General features: G+C 35.3%; 1 protein-coding gene across 6 annotated transcripts in view; it reads left to right on the top strand.

The window, feature by feature from the left end:
• LOC119636797 (leucine-rich repeats and immunoglobulin-like domains protein 3) overlaps window positions 1-19,384 on the top strand; it is a 36,248-nt gene extending 16,864 nt beyond the window's left edge. For 4 of the 6 annotated variants that reach the window (XM_038032412.1, XM_038032415.1, XM_038032410.1 and 1 more), the window contains exons 2-8: window positions 11,291-12,493; window positions 12,584-12,655; window positions 12,725-12,934; window positions 13,599-13,742; window positions 13,811-14,658; window positions 14,721-15,101; window positions 15,169-19,384. In XM_038032412.1, the coding sequence (XP_037888340.1) occupies window positions 11,505-12,493; window positions 12,584-12,655; window positions 12,725-12,934; window positions 13,599-13,742; window positions 13,811-14,658; window positions 14,721-15,101; window positions 15,169-16,802 (4,278 nt within the window). In that variant the 5' untranslated portion in view covers window positions 11,291-11,504 and the 3' untranslated portion in view covers window positions 16,803-19,384. The other 2 variants (XM_038032413.1, XM_038032414.1) reach the window with 2 other exon arrangements.
• The last annotated feature ends 605 nt before the right edge of the window (window positions 19,385-19,989 follow it).

Raw genomic sequence — 19,989 nt, 5'->3', positions numbered from 1 at the left:
CTTATAATCTTCCAAGTTCATGTAAAAATCGTAGTCACAGCAACATATATAATTAATGTACGTATATTGATTGCAATTTGTTCCTCTTCCCTCTTCTTCATGTAATGTAAGGACTGGAGAGTGGCAATAACGTATACGGATATATTTCATTAATTTCTCAACTCAAAAAAATTCGCAAAGTGAATCTTTAAAGCTGTCTCAAAAAAATTTTAACCTCAATATAACCTCAAACGCATGTGCGCGAAAAAGCTATGTATACAACGCTGCCGTTTTAAAGTCCAATTGGCTCGCTTTGTAAAAAATAGTTTCAAGACAAAATTTTAAAATCGTATCCAAAGTTTGGACCACTTAACGTAAGCCTACTAACAAACGGATGTGTAACGCTTTCAGAACCAAAAGTTTAGGTTATGAAGAGCTATATTTTCCGGCATGTAGTCATAGTTGAGCGTCTGTATCAAAGTGGTCAAATTGACTGCCCAAGCGACTGTGTAAAGAGCAAAGGAAAAAAAAAGCCGGCGGTGTCCCAAATGGAGAGATGCCTGGTATAGTTTGTTTGGTTTGGTTACCCGCCAACATATTCTTATTGGGGAATCTGCCATCAATGGGTCTTGCGTCTACCACGAATCAGCACGAAATTCAACTTTCACATCGCGGCTTCCCTAATAGACATCGTCAAAAGTTGAATGCCCTGCAAGGGCATTCTGGTGTTCTGGTGGTGCTTGATGGAGGACGAAATTAACTAAAGGAATTTTAATCAAGGAAAGCTATTGTTATTCTTAGGTTAAAAAAACTCGAGAAAATGAAAAAGAGCCACACACACACATGCCTTTGTCTTTCAACTTTAATAAAAGAGACGTTGTCATGCTAACCCAAACTCAACCGATTTTTAGAAGGAAAGATTTCAAAAAATTCTTCTTCTAGGCATTGGTTTTAATTTATAGATTTTATGGGCGGATGGATGGACTGGTTGACAAATTTAAATCCAGAGTCTATACATATAACTTACAAGGTCTTCGATAACTAATCGAATCTATGCGTTGCAAGTGTTTCATACATTTAATGTATGATCTGTAGTGGGTGCGGATGCCGATTGCCGATGTAGCCTGCCTGTTAAAATATTTTATTTTATGGCAAACTTTATGGCAAACACACACTAATTATTTGCACTTAGTCATCGCTAGCATTTACGTCGTTGCCAGACATTGCAGGACCGGTGCAGAATGAATAACGTAGATATATCTGTAAATGTTTTTTTTTTCATTGAACGAACGGGCCATGCAGTCTACATAAACGTTCGCGTACACACAAACATATTAATATTAGTATAGAGACTTACGCTAAAATGTACTCACTCGTGCATTATTATGAAAAATCAAAAAAAAAAAAATCAAAACAAAAAAAAAATGAAACGATGTATGTATGTATGTGTGTGTGTGTGTGTGTTTTCTTTTGTGGTTAAATTAAATAAATAACTTTTTTATTGTTATATTCGTATTGTTTCGTTTAATAGCAAAAGGAACAATAAAACAGAAGTAAGTAAATAAAACAGAAAAAAAAAAAAACTTTTAAATTTATTAATCATTTGAGTGATACGATTGCATTTATTGCGGTTTGATTCGCAGCCAAATCAGCCGGTTTCATCAACCTTTACACATCAGTTTTATAGTTCGTGGCGCGTCTTGTTTTCTCAATGAATTAATTCATTTTCGCTCACGTAATCGTTCGAATCGTCTATCCATTTGAAAGAAAACGGCAACCGGTTGGCGACAATAATTTAAAAAAAATTTTTTTTTTTTTTTTTGAAAAACATGGTTATACGCCAATGAGTACATTTTCTTCATCCGCTCCAACATGTAAACATATTTTTCTACGTAGGCATAAGAAGATTAATATCGATTGATGTTTATCGACTAATTGATGATACTGACGTGACTGAAAGGAAAGCAGAGGAAAGAAAAGAAAACAAAAAAAAAAAACAAAAACAACAAATCTGAAAAAGGAGAGAAATTATTCAATTAGAAATATCAGACATCGACAGAACGTTACGATTTCAAATATTTTGCATTCAAAAATATAATTCAGTTTAAGACATTTCGGTCGCTTCGCCTACTGTTCCCTTTGTAATCGCATCAGAAATTGGCATTAAAGGGCGTAAGAAAACATCATTCCAGAAATTGATTTACTTAACTCCGCTATCGTTGGAATTTCAACTCTATTCGCGATAACATTTTTCTCAATGTCATTTAAATACGCACTATTGCTTGTTCTTCTTTTCGGTGAACAGATCGTTGATAGAAAGACTTGAGTCCTCACATTGTATATTTGTCGCTGTAATACAAGCAGACAAGTGCAGTGAATGCAGTCGTTCCGGAGAATCACTGCATAGCAGGATTGACATTCTCTTCGATTCCTGTTTCCATCACTTCCTGCCATTGGACTTTGCGCGTTTTCTTTTGATCTTTATTAAGTCCCGTCTATTAATTCCACTGCGTTGACTATAATATCCGTTGTTCAGAATTGTTTGTGTTACAGACCTACCTTTATGTTGTTAAATATTTTGCCCTTCGATTGCATAGTTGTTCCGACGAACGGAACGGAAGTACTTGAAACTTGCAAAAAAACTTTCCAAATTGTCAACATTTTTCATCAAATTTTCTATTCGTTTCCGCCTCAATCCCTTAAAGCGAATAAAAGAAAGTTTTGCGAAAAAATTCGGAACACTCCGTGCACTGCTTGATGAGCCTAAGTGAACAAGTGGTTCGATCGCGGGAAGCTGTCAGTTTCGAACACCTTTGCGCTATGTTGGTGAGTTTTGCCTTTTTTTCATAAATTAAGGGAATTCATTATGTCCGCGGATACTGTACACACGACAGAATTCACTTTAGGACACTCACTGTTCATAACCTACATAAGAAAGCCATATAAAAATTTAAAGCAAAAAGATAGTTTCTGTCACCCAAGGACTAAATATGTGGAATAACATCTTGATGCTGAGTTGAACAGAATTGTCTCGCTTGAATAAAATCAACAAAATCGGTGACGCTGCCGACGAGCATCCGAAAGTGCAAATAAGCGCTCTTTTCTAATGTTCCCGCTTCATGTGATAAGTTCCGTTGACCCATGCAACTGCTATTGTCTGCACTGTCAAATCGATTGACAAAATTACAATACCTTGTCATTTACATCCTCTTTTAGTTTTGCGTGGGTGAATTATTCCCATTTTTGAAGGTTAATCAGTTGGCATCAACAATCGCTCGAAAAGCTAATCACGTTCGTATACGTCATCTACATGCGTACATTTCAATAATTAAACAAAAAGCAATTAATAAAATCATCAAAGTGAAATTCACATGCGATTTGATGTATAAAAAAAGATATTCATATATATATATAATACATATATATAAAAATATTATGATATTCAGTTTTTTTTTATTGAGAAATAGTTAATATATTTGGTTTGTTTATTATTTGTTGTTTGCATATCCCCGTTCCATGCGTTGATTTTAAATAAAAGTTTATTCAAACGCTCAATAAATTATTGTATAACAGCTGCGCATCCTTTACAAAGACGCAATGATTTATAGAAAGAATCAGTGTATATTTGTTGCGATAAGTCGCCATATATAGATTTCATATTTTCCGTGAAAGTCTCGCTAGACATAGCCACTTCTACAGAAAAGAAAAAAATTTATGTTGCCCAACGAGTATGAATTTGCAAAAGTTACGCGAGGATTTTATTAAAAGGCATGGGCCCTCACTTTTTGAATATTACTTTCCGCGCAAAGCGTTGTGCGTAATAATTTTTGCATTATTATAATTACATTATGTTAAATAGGTTCGTTTCCTTGATTATACTTTTTTTTTTTTTTATATCCTCCACTAATATTAGATCTTTGCTTTTAAAAATTCTTATCAGGTTCCCCATACGGTATACACATTCCCTTTTTAACTCAATTTAGTCCGATCAATCTCTCAGTCCGTAGTTTCACCATTGGCGAACTCAGGTTGCTATACGTCAAGTTCGAAACGAGCCATTATCCACGTATAATTAGGCCATAATGATATGATAGTAAGCGAAAGTTATAGAGAATAATGATCCGAAATGTAACGCAGATCTCGACCATAAGAGATAACACCGCTATAATAACCCAAAACAAGTAAGAATGTTATATAACTAACACATTTTATCATATTCCACTTTCCAACTCCTTTCATTCGATTCCTATATCGAAGGTCTTTTTAAAAAAGCATTTACCCGCTATGTCGTGACGAGTATCACAATCAATTTGCAATTAAGACACATAACTTCTCGCATTCTATTCTCCAAGCCCTTTCATGTGATACCCATATTAACGCCATATCGCCATATATACAATCATAGCCCACTACATCGTGAGGTCCGTCCGAGATATTTAATTTGGAACCAACACGCTGAGTCCGTCGCATTCTACTCTCCTAGTCCTTTCATGTGATACGCATATTAACGCCTTATCGCGATACATACCATCATAGCTCACTGCGTCGTGAGGTCCATCGGAGGTAGTTAATTTGGAACTAACACACTTAGCTTCTCGCAGTCTACTCTGCAGCTCTTTTTATGTGATGCCCAAATCAATAACGGTATTGTCAAATTCGAGCCTTCTACCTTTAGCAATTCCCGAGTGACGATCAAATACCCGATAATTTTTGTTAAGAAAAAACTCAGTTTTTGCTCTGAACAATTTGGCCCATTTTCAATACCAACCTGCGTGCAAAGATTTCCAATGGTTGCTCCAAATTTGAAGTCGATATGGTCATTTTTGCGACCAGGAAAGTGCCAACAACAAACACCGCACAGACGGACAGACAACGCTTAATCAATTCCGAACTTCACGCTGACTAAAAATATATGTACTTTATAGGGTCTCCGAAGCTTCATTTTGGGTGTTCCATACATTGTGAAAAAAAAACTGAGAATACCCTCATCCTTCAGTGGTGGATATGAAAAGAAAGCGTAGTTAAAACATATTTTTTTTGGGATGAAAGAAAAGAGGACAGAATCACAATATTCGGGCAGATTGCTTGTTATTATTATTATTAAATCTTTAGCCGGAGAAATAAATTATAAGACTAAGGCCTTAAAACACTACCATCTAAGGTTATTGGCTTTACTGAAAACTCTATCACACTTGAGATGATTTCATGTTATATACTTATCTATTATTATATCGAATTTGTTATTATACTTAAGTAATAATTTAAACGTTCGAAAACCGCAATAGTGGAGCCACTCTCGCGAAACGAAAGCTCTGCGGTCTATAGTACAACGTATGCAAAGTTGGGTTGAGTTTAATAGGAATCACTTAACCTATATACCCATAGCTAATAAAATAAACCCGTCAAGACTATATGAAAGAAAGATTTTAAATTTCGATCAGACCAAGGAAATCATTTATTAATAAATAATCTTTCAATTAACTTGTCGTTGTAGAGTTTCAGCCGATAGTCTTAGATTCAAGGCATTATATAAGGAATATATTTTTCTGACTCAATTAACGGTAATAATAATAATTATTTTCATGGTTATATAAATTAAGCTACAAATCTATGCTTCTTCTATCTATATTGGTTCGAATATATGTAACATCCAGAAGAAATAGAGATAGACAAGACGCGTCTTGTATTATACCTACCAATCGATTCAGAAAATGATTAGACACATCCGGCCACGTGTTTTTGCATTGAAGTCAAAGGTCATAGTTTTCAAAATGTGTTTTAATGTTTAGTTTGATCGTGAAACCAAATAAGATCTGTCTCCACACTCTGCGTATGCACTCTGGAAAATTAAACAGCTTTGCTAACATTTTTGTAGATGATTGAAGTTGATTGGTTTTACAATTATTTGTAACAAATAGAAGAAAAATTCATTGGCGTATCAGCTTAAAATGGAAACTCCAAAAATGTCTTTAACCGTAAAAAATTTAATTTAATTAAGAAGAAAAAAACAATATTCAGACATTATTAAAACGCTTTTTGAATGAATGCCAAATATTTGGTTTTTGTTCTGTGAATCAAAATAAACGACCGCATTTACGAAAGAATTCCTTTTAACACGTTCAGTACCAAACGGCAGTACGTTTACACAAAAACGCCGCATATACCCTTCGCATGAATCCATCTCGTCTTATTCCATATCAAAGTATTTTCAATGGAAGAAGAGCAAGTTATTTTCAAGTGTTTAGACGATGAAAAGATTTGGCGGATTATGGCTTGATCTACACGGCTTGTTAATTCATCGCATGAGATGGTTTGTATCGATCATGCGAATCGATCATAGAATATGAGAGGTATAATTAGATGAATTATAAAAAAAGAAGAAGCATTCACTTTGCCTTCTCTGCACTACTCTACAGGAATTTATAATGAGATGATGAAGAAAAAATACTTAGTCCATGAATGGTCAGTTGTACAGTTGAGGCATAAATTCTAAGGAGGTTAAAGATTCAACCGAGTTTAATCGTTCAATCGTTCCAATTTCAAATGTATACTAAGGAAATCAGCTGTTATTGGCGATAAAAAAAAAAGATCAAAAAGATGATGTTTTAAAATAAAATGTTTTTTTTTACACATATATAAGAATTTCGGCAGATTTTCCTCTTTCATGTTAGTCGAGAAGTTTTTTGCAATTTTTCCAATTGTGGAAATCATTAAATCCACATTTTTGTCATAAAACGTTATGATGACTTAATATATTCTCCATAAAAGTTAGGTTAACTCGAAAATCCTTGAAATCATATGATTTTTTAAAGGCAGGTGTTACCATACGCAAGTTAATAATTATCTTCAACAAGCGTTACGAACATGAACGGTGCACAAGTTTGTGTTGCAATCGTTTGCAATTGTATTGGATTGTACTGACCCTAAGCATACAACAATTCAAGTGGGCCTAAAATACAGGCTATCCTCGTTCCATATATGCATCTTAGAAAATAGTTAGATGCGTAAAAATGAAGCTTAAGGACTTTTTGTAGTCTGCTTGTCATAGCGCCCATCAAGTTTTTCAGAGTTGTCAAGCCCATCTTCTCCCATTCCGACAATCTTTCAAATTTAAGTTCCTTAAGCATAAAATACTGCTTAAACTTTGGAAATATCTTGGCAGAAAGCATTCCCCACAAATCGTCAATTGGGCTAGAGTCCCTTGATCTGCGCTTTGGGTATGTGCATTGCGTTTCATCCAACCGTAGTTTATCCGGCCTTTTAAAATTGTCGAAGCTGCTATTTCACCAAATTTCTTGCCTGCAAGTCTCATGCCTTTAATTTTCTCCCTATCCTCATCCGAAAGTCCGTCCCGTTATGTCTCTTTTCAATACGAAACAAGCCCAGCATTACAATTTTCTTTTCAAAATATATTGAAAATGTCTTGCTTATTAAACTACGAGGTGATATTTATTATAAAACATGTAATAAAAATCGGAATGTTTACTATTCCTTGTCAGAGATATTCAAAAAGTCGATATTTCTTCGGTATTTTTCATATACTTCTAAGCGTAATATAATTTAGGCTTTGATATCTTGGACCATTTTCTGTTGTCTCCATGAAAGGGTTGACGTAGTTATATCGTATATGGAGGGGCCAACTTGAGGGGCTGGGGTATAGGGTAGAAGTTTCCATTCAAGTGTTTATTTTGCACCTTAAAGTGTTTCCTTCCTAAAGGGTGTGAATTTGCGAAAAGTTCTATTGTAACTAAATTTTGATGTAAATCCCTCTGAGACTTCGGTTAAGAGAACTCTAACTGCGCTCAGTACAAATTTTTGGTTTATGTCTTTGTTAATTCAATTTAAATATAACTTCGCACCCTTACTGTGTTATATTATATTATATAGTAGCGTTCCATTCTACTTTCAATTTTCAGTTCATATCCAACGTTTCCCGAAATAAAAATTATGTTACTTTGAGAATTTGAAAATTGAGTTTTTGGCTTCAGATGATTTCTCGCTAAGAGTTATTCTCCGTCCATTCAACGTCATTTATAAGCATGCGATTCTAGCCAATAAAGTTTCTTGTTCCAGCGAGAGTCGTCAAGTCGAGATCCTACGCTACTCTATATGGACATTTAATATGAAGGTCGTTGTTAGCAATAGAATTAATCGAAATACAGTAAATTGAAAGCAACTTCATTAGCGTGCCGTCTACGTGCCATTAAATGTGTTTTGTAAGCCGACAGCGAACGGATTAAAATGGCAAATATTTCTTAGTTAATTCACGTGTTGTGTGTGTGTGTGTGTGTGTGTGCGTCTTTGTGATTGTGTATATGCATTTATGCGTGTATCTGTGCGTGTTAAGCCTATAACCAGGTTTATTTGCTTAGATATAGCTGCCGCAGAAACAAATGCTTAAACGACGATGCTCTCACAGCAAAATCCGTTCTGCAGCAACTTCTCTTTCGGTTATAATATAATTAAAATAGCAAGTTGCGAATAACTTGCTAGACGTTGACTCGTCTAAATTTGGTTTCACGTAAAGGACAAAAATAACATAGCATAATATTTGTGAAGCACATATGTGTGCATACACATACACATATAGAGGCAATTGGCTTTTTAAAATTATTATGCGCGGTTTTTCTATAAGACACCATTTATAGAAACAGCTATGCATCCATTTACGTCCGGATTGATCGGCATCTATTGGATAACTGTATTCTTTTACAGGCACCGGTATACAAGTTAACATGTGCTTGTTTTTTCTCGTTGAGCTTATGATATTGTAAGCAGACAATTGCCTTTACATATATACATATATATACTCTACACTACAATATCTAGCAAAAAAAAATTTCATTCGTTTCATTTCATTAATACATAAATAAGTGCAGAGTAAATAACGTACGGAGAGAGCATTTTAATAACGAACACCAAAGTCTGAAGATCAACCAATTATATCAATCCCTTTATAATGAGTAAAACTACCCATCAGAGATTTTGTAAAAAAGAAATTTAACTGGTTAGAGCGGCATTACAAGTCGACTTCAGGCCAATTTCAACTAATTTTCGTTTGTTCGTCTTATTACAACTTTGGCATTAGAACACGTAAGTCCATAAAAGCAAAACTAAAAAAATTCAAATGCAATTCACTTACTCTTGGATTCACTTCAAGAAACTGCTTATGAAGGTGGGTATCAAAAATTCGTTTCGCTTACTTTGCTTACTCGTTGTTGCGGCTGCCGGTCTTTTCTTTAATTATTTTACAACAAAGTTTATTGATCTTAATTAGAACTCAGTTCGTCTTTCTTTTTTTTTTTTGCTCTTAATATTTCAATTATTTTATTTTTCTTTCATACAAAGTATGCTAAGTTTGCCAAATGTTTCTTAATTTACTTAAATGGCGGTATTCCAAAGCCACGTAATAGCTCCAAACAATTAAGTCTTAACTGTTTACTGATTTTGGACTCTCTGAACTCAAGCGCTTGAATTACTTTTATTTATAAGCAAACACCTTCTTTACTGTTAAGTAATTGCATCTGGCAATACCTAAAAAGAAAATTAAAATATTTCTTTGGAAAAAGTCTTTTTAATAAGCCTAATATTTGTAAATCTTTCAGCCTTCAGCCTATTTCGTCAAAGAGGCTAAATGGCTACAAAGCTAAAAAGGTAAAATGTTAAGGGGTTAAAATGAGTGTGAGGTAAAAAAGGGTTAAAAGAACTAAAATGGTTTTAACAAGTCTGAAGGGAATAATAGGCGAGAGAGGAGGGACCTCCGCGTCTGCCTCTATCCCCTTATACCTCTTATCTGACTTCCGCTTATTTGTTAAATTTGTGTAGTTCACAGTTTACTCTTAAGTCTCTTGTTCCCTGGCCTTCCTTCCCTGATCCTAGTCCTTCTTATTACACCTGGATAAAGTCGTGTAGTCCCTAGTACACTGTTATACCTCTTAATCGCCAATCTCTTGGTCGTATTACCACTTGTCCCACTTTGATAAACACGTGTAACTTCCAGTTCCCTCTTTTGTGACGGAAAAATTTCTGTCGTTCTCAATTCTTGTAAATCTGGTTTTAGCTAAGATGAAAATATTCGATTATTACCAATATGGAAACTTTGTTGTTGCCCTTATGTTATATTTTGATTGGAAAGATTGGTTTTTAAAGGAAAGAGACATTATAGAAAGATTTCAAAGTTGAGAGAGGATGAACAAGCTTTACAGAGAGTATAAGTCATATCGGAATAGGTGCTTAACCGTTTCGGCATTCTGTTCTTCCCCTTTTTATATTCTACACTACTTGTGATATAGGGTATATTAAGTCAGTGTGGACGTAAGTAACATGCAGGACGTCTTAATTATAACGATATATTTCGAATCATAGTCTGAGTTGATCTAAGACCGTCCGTCCATGTAATTTGTGTTCAAACTATAGATTGCAATTATCGAGATATTTGGATGAAATTTGATACATGTGACGTGTTTTGTGTCAAGGACAAACAATATTGAAAATGGTTTGGATCAGTCTACTTTTTCGACCATACCCCATATAATATCCTATTCTGAAAAATCGCTACATGGAAAAACATTTCAAAATTTCTCGGCAAAAGTGGCTAAGAAGAATATTTCAGCGTTCTAAACGTATATGAAAGCTTTTCATCGGCTGGAGCAATTTTTGAACCCCCTCTTCTCTAACGAAAACTGAAGTTCATTCGACAACAAGATATAATTTTGAATACTTCATGATGAAAACTGTATCATAATAGTAATTTAACGTAAAAAATTAACTGTAGCAAATTTCGACCGTCTCGACCTATTTTTTGGATTCTACACTAATAAGGATTTTCGCGGATATTGATCCAGTGTAGAGCAGAAAAGTATAATTTTAATATGTGGTGACGAAAATTGATCCATAATTTCGTACAAAAATTAACTCTACAAAATTTGGACCATTTACGCCAATTTTTTGATCCTGCCCTATATAAGGATTAAACTTCTGCTAAATTATGTTGCCTTTAGGGCACGCTTTCCTAGAAATATGCCAAGACATAATTTGTGTGTTCTAGTATAAAAATAAAAATCATACTAGACAATGTGGTGTGGTGTAAGGTATTTAAAAGTCAGCCTTGCCGGACTATAATGTCTTTACCTGTTTTTTGTATAATAACGTAAGCAATTGGTGAAATGTTACGCCTTCAGATATAGTTATTTATTCCGCTACTTTAAATGCATCTTAAGCTGCATTTGATATGTAAATCTGTGGCGAGAGCATCGAATTAATTATTAATTAATTTAAACAAATTGTTCTTTGTTGGTGTTTGCCTTTCCAGATGTCATCATTTTAAACATCAATAAGTTGTTCGCAGAAGTGAAATGTCGCAAATGAAAGTATCCCGATAAATAACACTTAACGATATCACTGTCGCTTAAGCTATGCTTTCATAACATTACGCAATGTTCAAGTGAATCTTTAACAAGAAAAATTTTAAAAAAGAAGTAAAAAATTAACGAAATCGACAACACGAACAAGGGAAAAAGAGCAAAATGTTTGCCAAACGTTTAAAGCTTTACAATGATAAGACATCTATGGAACTGTCATTCAAAGGACAACGAGGCAATCCACAGAAACAACATCAAAGATTGCTGATATTGCAATCGTTTAAACATTCTAAACGACGAAAATGTAAGAAGCAATCTATAAAATTCGACTTTACCGGCTGTTGCAATCATTCTGTTTGGGACAGGGATACCCGGCACCGCCATTCTTGTTGCCTTTCGCATGACACTAAAACGCGAGTAAACGATTCGTGTTGCCTGCAGTTGCACTGCAAAGCACTTAATAAATTATTATTGGCTGCCACTATGTCACTGATATTAATGACATCTACAACAACAATTTGCTACGGCGAAGCAGCTCCTATGACGTCAACTGATGAAGTGTTCAACAATAAACCGCTCCGCGATCCATCATTAACAGTACCGTCCACTTCCTCCTATACTTCAGCGATATCCTCAATATCTGAAGAAAAATTGCAACAACAACAACAACAATTGTTTGCTTTATTAAGTTTAAATAGGAAACCTCTGCCAACCGCTACTAATGCAGCTGATAGTTTAATATCGCCATCCACGGTTTCATTAATGAATCGCGTACAAAACAGGCCTTTATATCAGGATAACAATGAACTGGACTTTCCAATTAATGGGGCATCCATGTTAGAAACAACTGGCTTTGCCGCAGACGAAGCCGCTCAATACGCGAAAGCTGAAAATGATCTAACGGAATTGGCTGCGGCTGCCTCTGCTTCTGCCTCTGCGTCTGCGGCAACAAAGCTTACGGTGATTAAAAATCTGCAGCAACAACAACATAATTCTTCAGGTGATGGCGCAAGCAATAGCAGTAATCGCTATCAAAACAATAGCAACAATAGTAATAATTGCCCGAAAGAATGCAAATGCCTTAATGACTATTTTGACTGTGGTAAAAAGCAGCTGTCCCATGTGCCTGCATTACCCACTTATGTACAAATCATGTACGTATTATTGTCTCTCCCCAAAAGTTTGTGTGACACTCATTTTATTTTTTTCCTATTTCTTCTCTATAATCATTTTCCAAAATACAGAGATTTAATCAATAATAAACTGAACGATACGACAGTTTTACAAATCCGGAATCTACCAGAGTTAAGTAAATTGTTAGTAACAAATTATGACATCACCATAGAAGCCAAATGGATGATCATTCCTTTTTCGTTTTATTACAGAATCTTGAAACGGAATCAACTAGACACGATGCCAATATTCATTGGCCTAAGCGTTTTGAAACATTTAAATCTGGCTCACAATCGTATACAACGGATATCAAGTGAAGCTTTAGCGGCCTTACCGAAGCTAAAATCTTTGGATTTATCTAAAAACTATTTACACATCCTCGAGTCCAGCTATTTCCCTCAAAAGATGCCTTTAGCGCATTTGTAAGTCTTACTAAAGAATCATTAGGTGTTTGCAAAAATTCTGATCAATTTTTCATTTGAAAAAGGCATTTATTGTGAAAAATTTGTACAATATATATATATATATTAAACAAAACAGTTTCCATTTTATAATATTTTTGGCAACATGGCGATATCATATTGAAAGAACTTGTATTGGTTTGGCAGCGATCCACCCATCGATACATTTTCGCATTTCTCCAACCGTGCGCACTCGCGTGCCAGCCGATCTGAACAAATGGTAATCAGGAGGTGACTGATGAGCACCCTGGCAGAACTTCTCTTTCGAACTGCAACAGTGCCTCCTGGGCGACTCTTGCAATAAAGGGCCAAAAATAGCATTTTCCATCAACTCCTGTCGCCACTTTTAAATCGTTGAACCCAAAACCGATAATTCGGATATGAGGGATCAGTATCGCATAAGCCTCTGAACGAATTTGGTAGACTTCGGCAGCAGATTTCTTCAAATAAGCAATAAAAGTAATGAGTTTGGAAGAAGAAGAATTTAGATCGCACTGCTGGTATTTTCCATTTCCCTTTATCATTTCTACATGTAGAGGTCGCTGATCACAATTTTTGCAAAACACCTTATACGTAATATAGTTCCAATAAAGTCTATTATTCTCTATGATTTCTTTCACTGCAGACTTTTGAATTTCAATGAGATCTCGACGATCGATGATAATGCTCTCGACAATTTGCCCAATTTATTGGATCTTGAATTGAATGGTAATCGTTTGCTTGCACTGCCTGCTGGTGTTTTTCGTAATTTGGCAAAATTGCGTAAATTGTAAATAATTTCAAAAATATATCGCATTCTTATCTATATAAGCGAATAAAATATTTCATTATTTTTAGATCACTAAATAACAATCATTTGGAGATTAATTGGTCAACGTTCCGCGGTCTACATTCCTTACAGAAACTCTTTCTCAAATCGAATAATATACGGGCCTTACAAGATGGAGTTTTTCACGTTATGCATAATATAGAAACTATCGAATTGGATAATAACGGCATTAGTTCGCTTAGTCGTCAGGGTCTTTTCAATCTTACGAAATTGCATCATTTAAGTTTATTGAATAATTCGATTTCGCGCATAGAATCCGATACATGGGAATTTACTCAGTCTCTAATCTCATTAGATTTGTCGTACAACAATATAACAGAATTTAAGCCGCAACATTTGGATTGCCTGCAAAGATTAAAGATCCTAAATTTGGGTCATAATAAAATTCAATATTTCTTGGAGACAACATTCGATTGTGTTAAAAATTTGGAAGAATTAAATTTAAGGCGTAACAAGCTTTCATGGATTATAGAGGATCCGGGAGCACCTTCGCCATTCAAAGCTTTGCGCAAATTAAAGAAACTCGACTTGTACGGTAATAATTTGAAACAAATTAACGTAAAATCGCTAAGCGGTCTGGGGAATTTGGAATTTTTGAATTTGGGTGGCAATGCTCTAGCATCTATCCAAACAGGTGCATTCGATCATATGGCGCAATTGCAAAAGCTAGTTTTTAAGTCATTGAATTTTATCTGTGATTGCAATATTTCATGGTTCAAATCATGGCTGCAGCGTCATTACGAAACGGCTCCTAAAACCCAATTGCGAAGCGTCTCTGCGCAAGCAGTTTGCGGTTACCCCGAACACTTATTGGATCGTGAACTAATGTCACTTAATCAAAATGAATTAGTATGCGGTAAGTTGGCTTGAAAAAGGTAGAGATCTTAGCTAATTTAATTTTTTTCATATTTTTTTAAGGTGAAACTCCTAAACCAGTTTTGATTCAAGAACCCGTCGATCAATTGACTGTGAAAGGTTCGAATGTAACTATCGAGTGTACAGCTTCGTCGCCTACTGCTGCTTCCCTGGCGGCGGCCGATGAACTGAAAATTAAATGGCGTCATGACAATCAAAATATTAAAGAACAAGAACGACACTCATTTACCTCGAATTCTCTTTCTCAGAATAGTCTAATAGCAACGGAAACCCAAATCTATTATAATAATAGCAATCAAACTAGTATAAGGGGTTACTTGCGCTTGTTCAATGTAAGCTATGAATCGGCCGGCAGATACCAATGTGTGGTGTCCAATGCTTTTGGCACCACATATTCGCAAAAATTTAAAATATCCATTGGCAGTAAGTTTCCTATTGTGACTTGACTTGGAAATGAAAATTATTTTCATTTTTGTTTTTGTTTTTTTAGTCCGTCCATCTTTTATGCAAATACCCTCCAATTTAACGGTGGATTCAGGCGATACGGCCCGTTTGGTCTGCTCAGCTGCTGGTGATCCAATGCCGGATATAGCTTTACAAAAATTTGGTGCTAGTGATTTCCCGGCAGCCACTGAACGTCGCCTACAAGTTATACGGGAAGAGAATGCTTTTGTTATTACGAATGCCAAACCTAATGATAGTGGCATTTATACATGCACAGCGGAAAGTGCAGCGGGCGAAATCAGTATCAACGCTTCGTTATTGGTTAACGATAAACCATTGCCTTCTATTCCCAGGGTTCACAAAGAAATTGTGTTGGGTAAATCCAGCGTTCTCGAGTGTTTGAATGAAATGGCTTTGTCTTTAACTAATTCGCGTCGTGAATGGTTTAAAGATAATAAACCGTTTCACATAACCTCAACTTTTGAGTCGGAGCGCTATTATTTTACAGCCGAAAAAGAGCTATTAATCATTGTGAATACTCAGTCTGTGGATGCGGGACAATATCGCTGCGAAATAACTGACAATACAAAAACCTATGCTATGCATATCGAATTAGTTGTGGTTAAGGAAAATTTAAGCCAAACGGTTATCGTTGTAGGCGTTGCGATAGTCACTATATGTTGCATAGTGATCGGATCTCTTATCGTTTGGATTATTTTATACTATCAAAAGAAGAAATTGTTTCTGACTGGCGGTGGGGTTAACAATGGTGCAGGTGTTCTAAGAAGTGGTGGTGGAATGGGCGGATCAGGTGCAAGAGTAGCGGCAACCAGCAATCTTGCATTAGATCAAACTCAACTCACACCTTTGAATCGAACATTCTTGAGGAGGCAACGTAGTAACTTTTTACCTAACCAAAGACCTAGAAGTTTAGCAGCTTTAGAGTTAAATGAAAAACATTATAAAGAAGAAGACGCAGAAGAATATAGCCAAACGTTAACCGGTCAGCGGAGTTGTTTAATTGTTACTACGACTCCTAATTATCGACAATTATTAATACAGAAAAGAAATGAATCAGATGAGCATGGCGAACTTTTGGACGAAGAGCATTTGACATTAGAGTACTTGAGAAGAAACTCTCCACACGACTTTGAACATCAGCAGGATCATTTGTCGAGTAAAGATTCAGGCACTGGCTCAGACGCGGCTGTAAAACGAAGCATGGAAGATTTCAATATAAGCTTAGTGCCACCTAGTTCAACTACTGGTACCATTGTACACGCAGGCCGGTCATCTTCACCCAAGCTAGCTACCGACGACGACGACGACGACGACGATGATGGCGAGACGGAAGAGGATGACGAAACAGGTGCTTTATCACCTGATCCAACTTCACCAAATAGGCATGAGGATTTTGTAACATCGCCCACATTGGGTATTTCGGAGTACGATATAGAAATGAGCATTTTAACTCATAATAATAATCATGCAAGCAATAATTTACTACAGAAGGACAGTAGTAGTAGTATTTGTTCGCTAAATAGGTACGAAATTGAGAGAACTGATAGTAAAGGGAAAATGAAAACTTCTCCAAGTGATACCTTAACACCTACTACACCGACAAATTGTAAAACAAGTACAAATTTCTGCAATCACCTCTCACATACGGTGGATATTTAGACTTAATCCTCGCCCTTATCCATTATGGATAGATAACAAATCAAATGCTAAACCAAATGTAAAGACTGTAAATGTAATTAACGGCATACGTGTTAATCTACCTTTCATCGATAGCGTCGATCGTTTGTCTTGTATTTTTAAACATTTATCACAGCATATATCCGAAAATGGCAGCTCATTTATAACAGCGGCAGCTAACAATCATCTTGACGTACGTACAGGTAACCCAACTAAATATTTTTATTCAACGGTTTACGTTGTTTTCGTCAGTATTGTTTTCGTTTCGCCCCCCAATCTTTTAATTCTTTGTAAACTATGCGATTCATCCTTGTGCACTATCAATGTAGTCAAATTTTTTCGTTACCAACTGCTTTGACTTCTTTTATTCCACCGGTCACCGGCTTTCAAATACGTAGTCGAAGCTTTAGTTCGTTTTCTTAAATACGCAAGCTCTCCAGAATTGTGGCCGTAACTACAACATACAAGTAGTTGTACCGAAATTCAAGTCTTTAGCTCCTATGTGGCTGGGATATTTTGTCGAAAATATTTGAAAATTTTCATCTGTTCTTCAAAGGTGCACTTCGTGCGCTTCTAAGCTCTCTTCAGTGCGTTTTGTAAACGATTTACTTTTGCTTGCTTCTTTCCTCATCTTTCATGAGCGTACGAAACAAGCAAAAAATTGTGATTATGAGTTCGTAATAAACATAAGTGATAAATGATGTTGGAAAGACCGAAAAAACCCTCCAAAATACTAACGCCCATACCACGCCTTTTGAAATCGATTTTTTTTCTTTCTAAGACACATCGAAAAGAAGCTTAAAGAACCCTGTACATGTAACACTGTGACGTCTAGAAAGACATGGGGCATAAGAAACACGCGTACCGTGAGGTGAGTGTACCGAGCCTACATTACAGCTGCGACCGCATGCTAAACGTCATTAAAGTATAGTCTAGCGGACCGGGAGATGAACCCGCTTACGTTAATAGTCGCTACTTGGCCATGCGTTTACTTGGGTATCCGGTTAGAGTTTTGATGGTAGTCTTCTTCAATCCATATTTTTTTTTTTTATTTATTTTTTTTGTGGAACAAATCAGTCACCGGATGTCCCCTATTCGCGTAATGCGGTAACGATCAGAAAGAAGCGAGGAAAGAGAATGGGATATAGAAATAGTCGAAGCCCAATGTATATGTACCGTAGTATGTTGTGCCTTTAACGACTGAGCAGTCATTATAGCTACGACCAAAGCAAACTTTCCAGCACTGAGATTTGAATCAGCTCCATCTAGAAAATTATGAATTCATTCCAAAGCATTATTCGTGTGATCAAGCCATCAAAATTAAAGCTTTTTCTAAAGGGCTTACTTTTCATGGGAAATCTTACATGAAGTAGGGTCCAAGAAATATACCCATGTTCGAATTTGACGCCTCTCTTCAACAAAATATTATTCCCTGAGAATTACTTTATGTGTTGCCAATCGAGAAATAGAACTACCTGTTCCATGTTAGGCAAGGTTGATATTTTTATCAATTTACTATCGTGAATCAATTTTCGCCGCAAAATATTGGTAATTAGGTCTTCTTACAATATAAAGAACTGGAGTAATGGTAATGTGAGAGAGTGTTTAAAAAATTGCCCAGACCGATCCACACTTTTCACATCAATTGAAAATGCCGAAATTCGAAATAGGACGTTATATGGCGAGTGGCCGAAAAAGTGGACTGATCCCAATCACTTTCAATAGCGTTCGTCCTTGGGTCAAATTTCATCAGAGTACATCAAAAATGGTACCTTCGACAAAAAATACCTGGACAGGCGGATAGATAAGCTCAGATCGTTTCGGTGTTACATACACAAATATAACATGTCATGTAGAAGTAAGGTAGAGTATAATGAGCGTAAATAATATCTTCACAGTAATAAGTAAGCTGATAAACGCTAAAACGCTTGAACTACCAACGTTTTGCTTAAATTTATTTCTTAAAATGGGTTAAAGGAGTTGAAGGCCGTTTCACGAAGAGCCTACGAAAAATGCATGAAGGGTTTTAAGGACAACAACATTAGGTTTGATGATGAGGTTATTTTTTCACTTAACAATTCCGGATACGTTTGGTATAAAATATATGTTCAACTGTTTGTTAAGTAGTATTTTTAACGATATTTGCAAAGTTCCAACGATGGCTTGCAAGCGAACTCAACACAAGTTGAAGAAAGATTGCCCATGTACCAGTTGTTATAAGTCATTAGGATCTTTAAATAATTAATTCCCGCTGCCTTATGAGCAAAAGTGTAAATCAAACTTTAATTTTAAACTAATTTCTTCCTCTTATTTTGCATTACAACTGTAGTGGTGTAACTTTTGTCCTTTAGATTTTAATTTTAATCAAATTGTACAAAGACACGAACTCAATAGTATTTAGCCATAAAAATAAACATAGTTTCCGTTTTTTTTTTTTTTTTGTTTCCATTCATACGATATGGACATTACAGTTACAGTACAAATCACTCCTAATAAAAATTAAAAAAATAACAAAAGAAAAAAAACTAATTTTTAAAAAATAAACAAAGAAATTAAAAAAAAAAAAAAACTATGCATTTGGTGGTTACCTATTATACAATTTAAATTAAAAATATTTTTTTAACATTTATTTCAATCACATTAGTTCTCAGTGTTCAGTCGCCTTGTCCAGCAGGTGCGTGATGCTTAAAAGTAACCCCCAAAGTTATTATTTTCAATGGATACTACTTTCTTAATTTATCGGAAAAGCATTTATCCAATTATCGCTAATTGGAAGAAAAGTCAAAACAGAATAATATAAAAAAGCATAGATTTTATAATATCCTCAATATCGAAATTTATTGTCTCTGCATTTTGCTTTTGACAAAGAATAAATATGTGAAGAAGTGATAAGGTCTGAAATAAAAAAAAAAGGCATCAATTCGACGCTTATATTCATTAACTACGTGTTCATCGTTTGGATCGATGTACGAAAGTCTCCCAATCGCTATTTATTTTATTCGTCTGAAAGCTTTTAAGGGACTACTTTGATTTCGAAGGGTGAAAGAAGCATATTTTCTGTATTTTTTCTTTCTTTTTTTTTTTTTTTTTTTTTTAATATAATAAAAGAATTACTTTGTCCCAATAGAACGAAAAAAGCAAAAAGCATTTTACCGCAATTTTATAAAAT

Source organism: Glossina fuscipes, unplaced genomic scaffold (genome assembly GCF_014805625.2).
Source record: "Glossina fuscipes isolate IAEA_lab_2018 unplaced genomic scaffold, Yale_Gfus_2 28, whole genome shotgun sequence".
NCBI lineage: Eukaryota > Metazoa > Arthropoda > Insecta > Diptera > Glossinidae > Glossina > Glossina fuscipes.
This window is presented reverse-complemented; position numbering and strand designations above follow the sequence as displayed.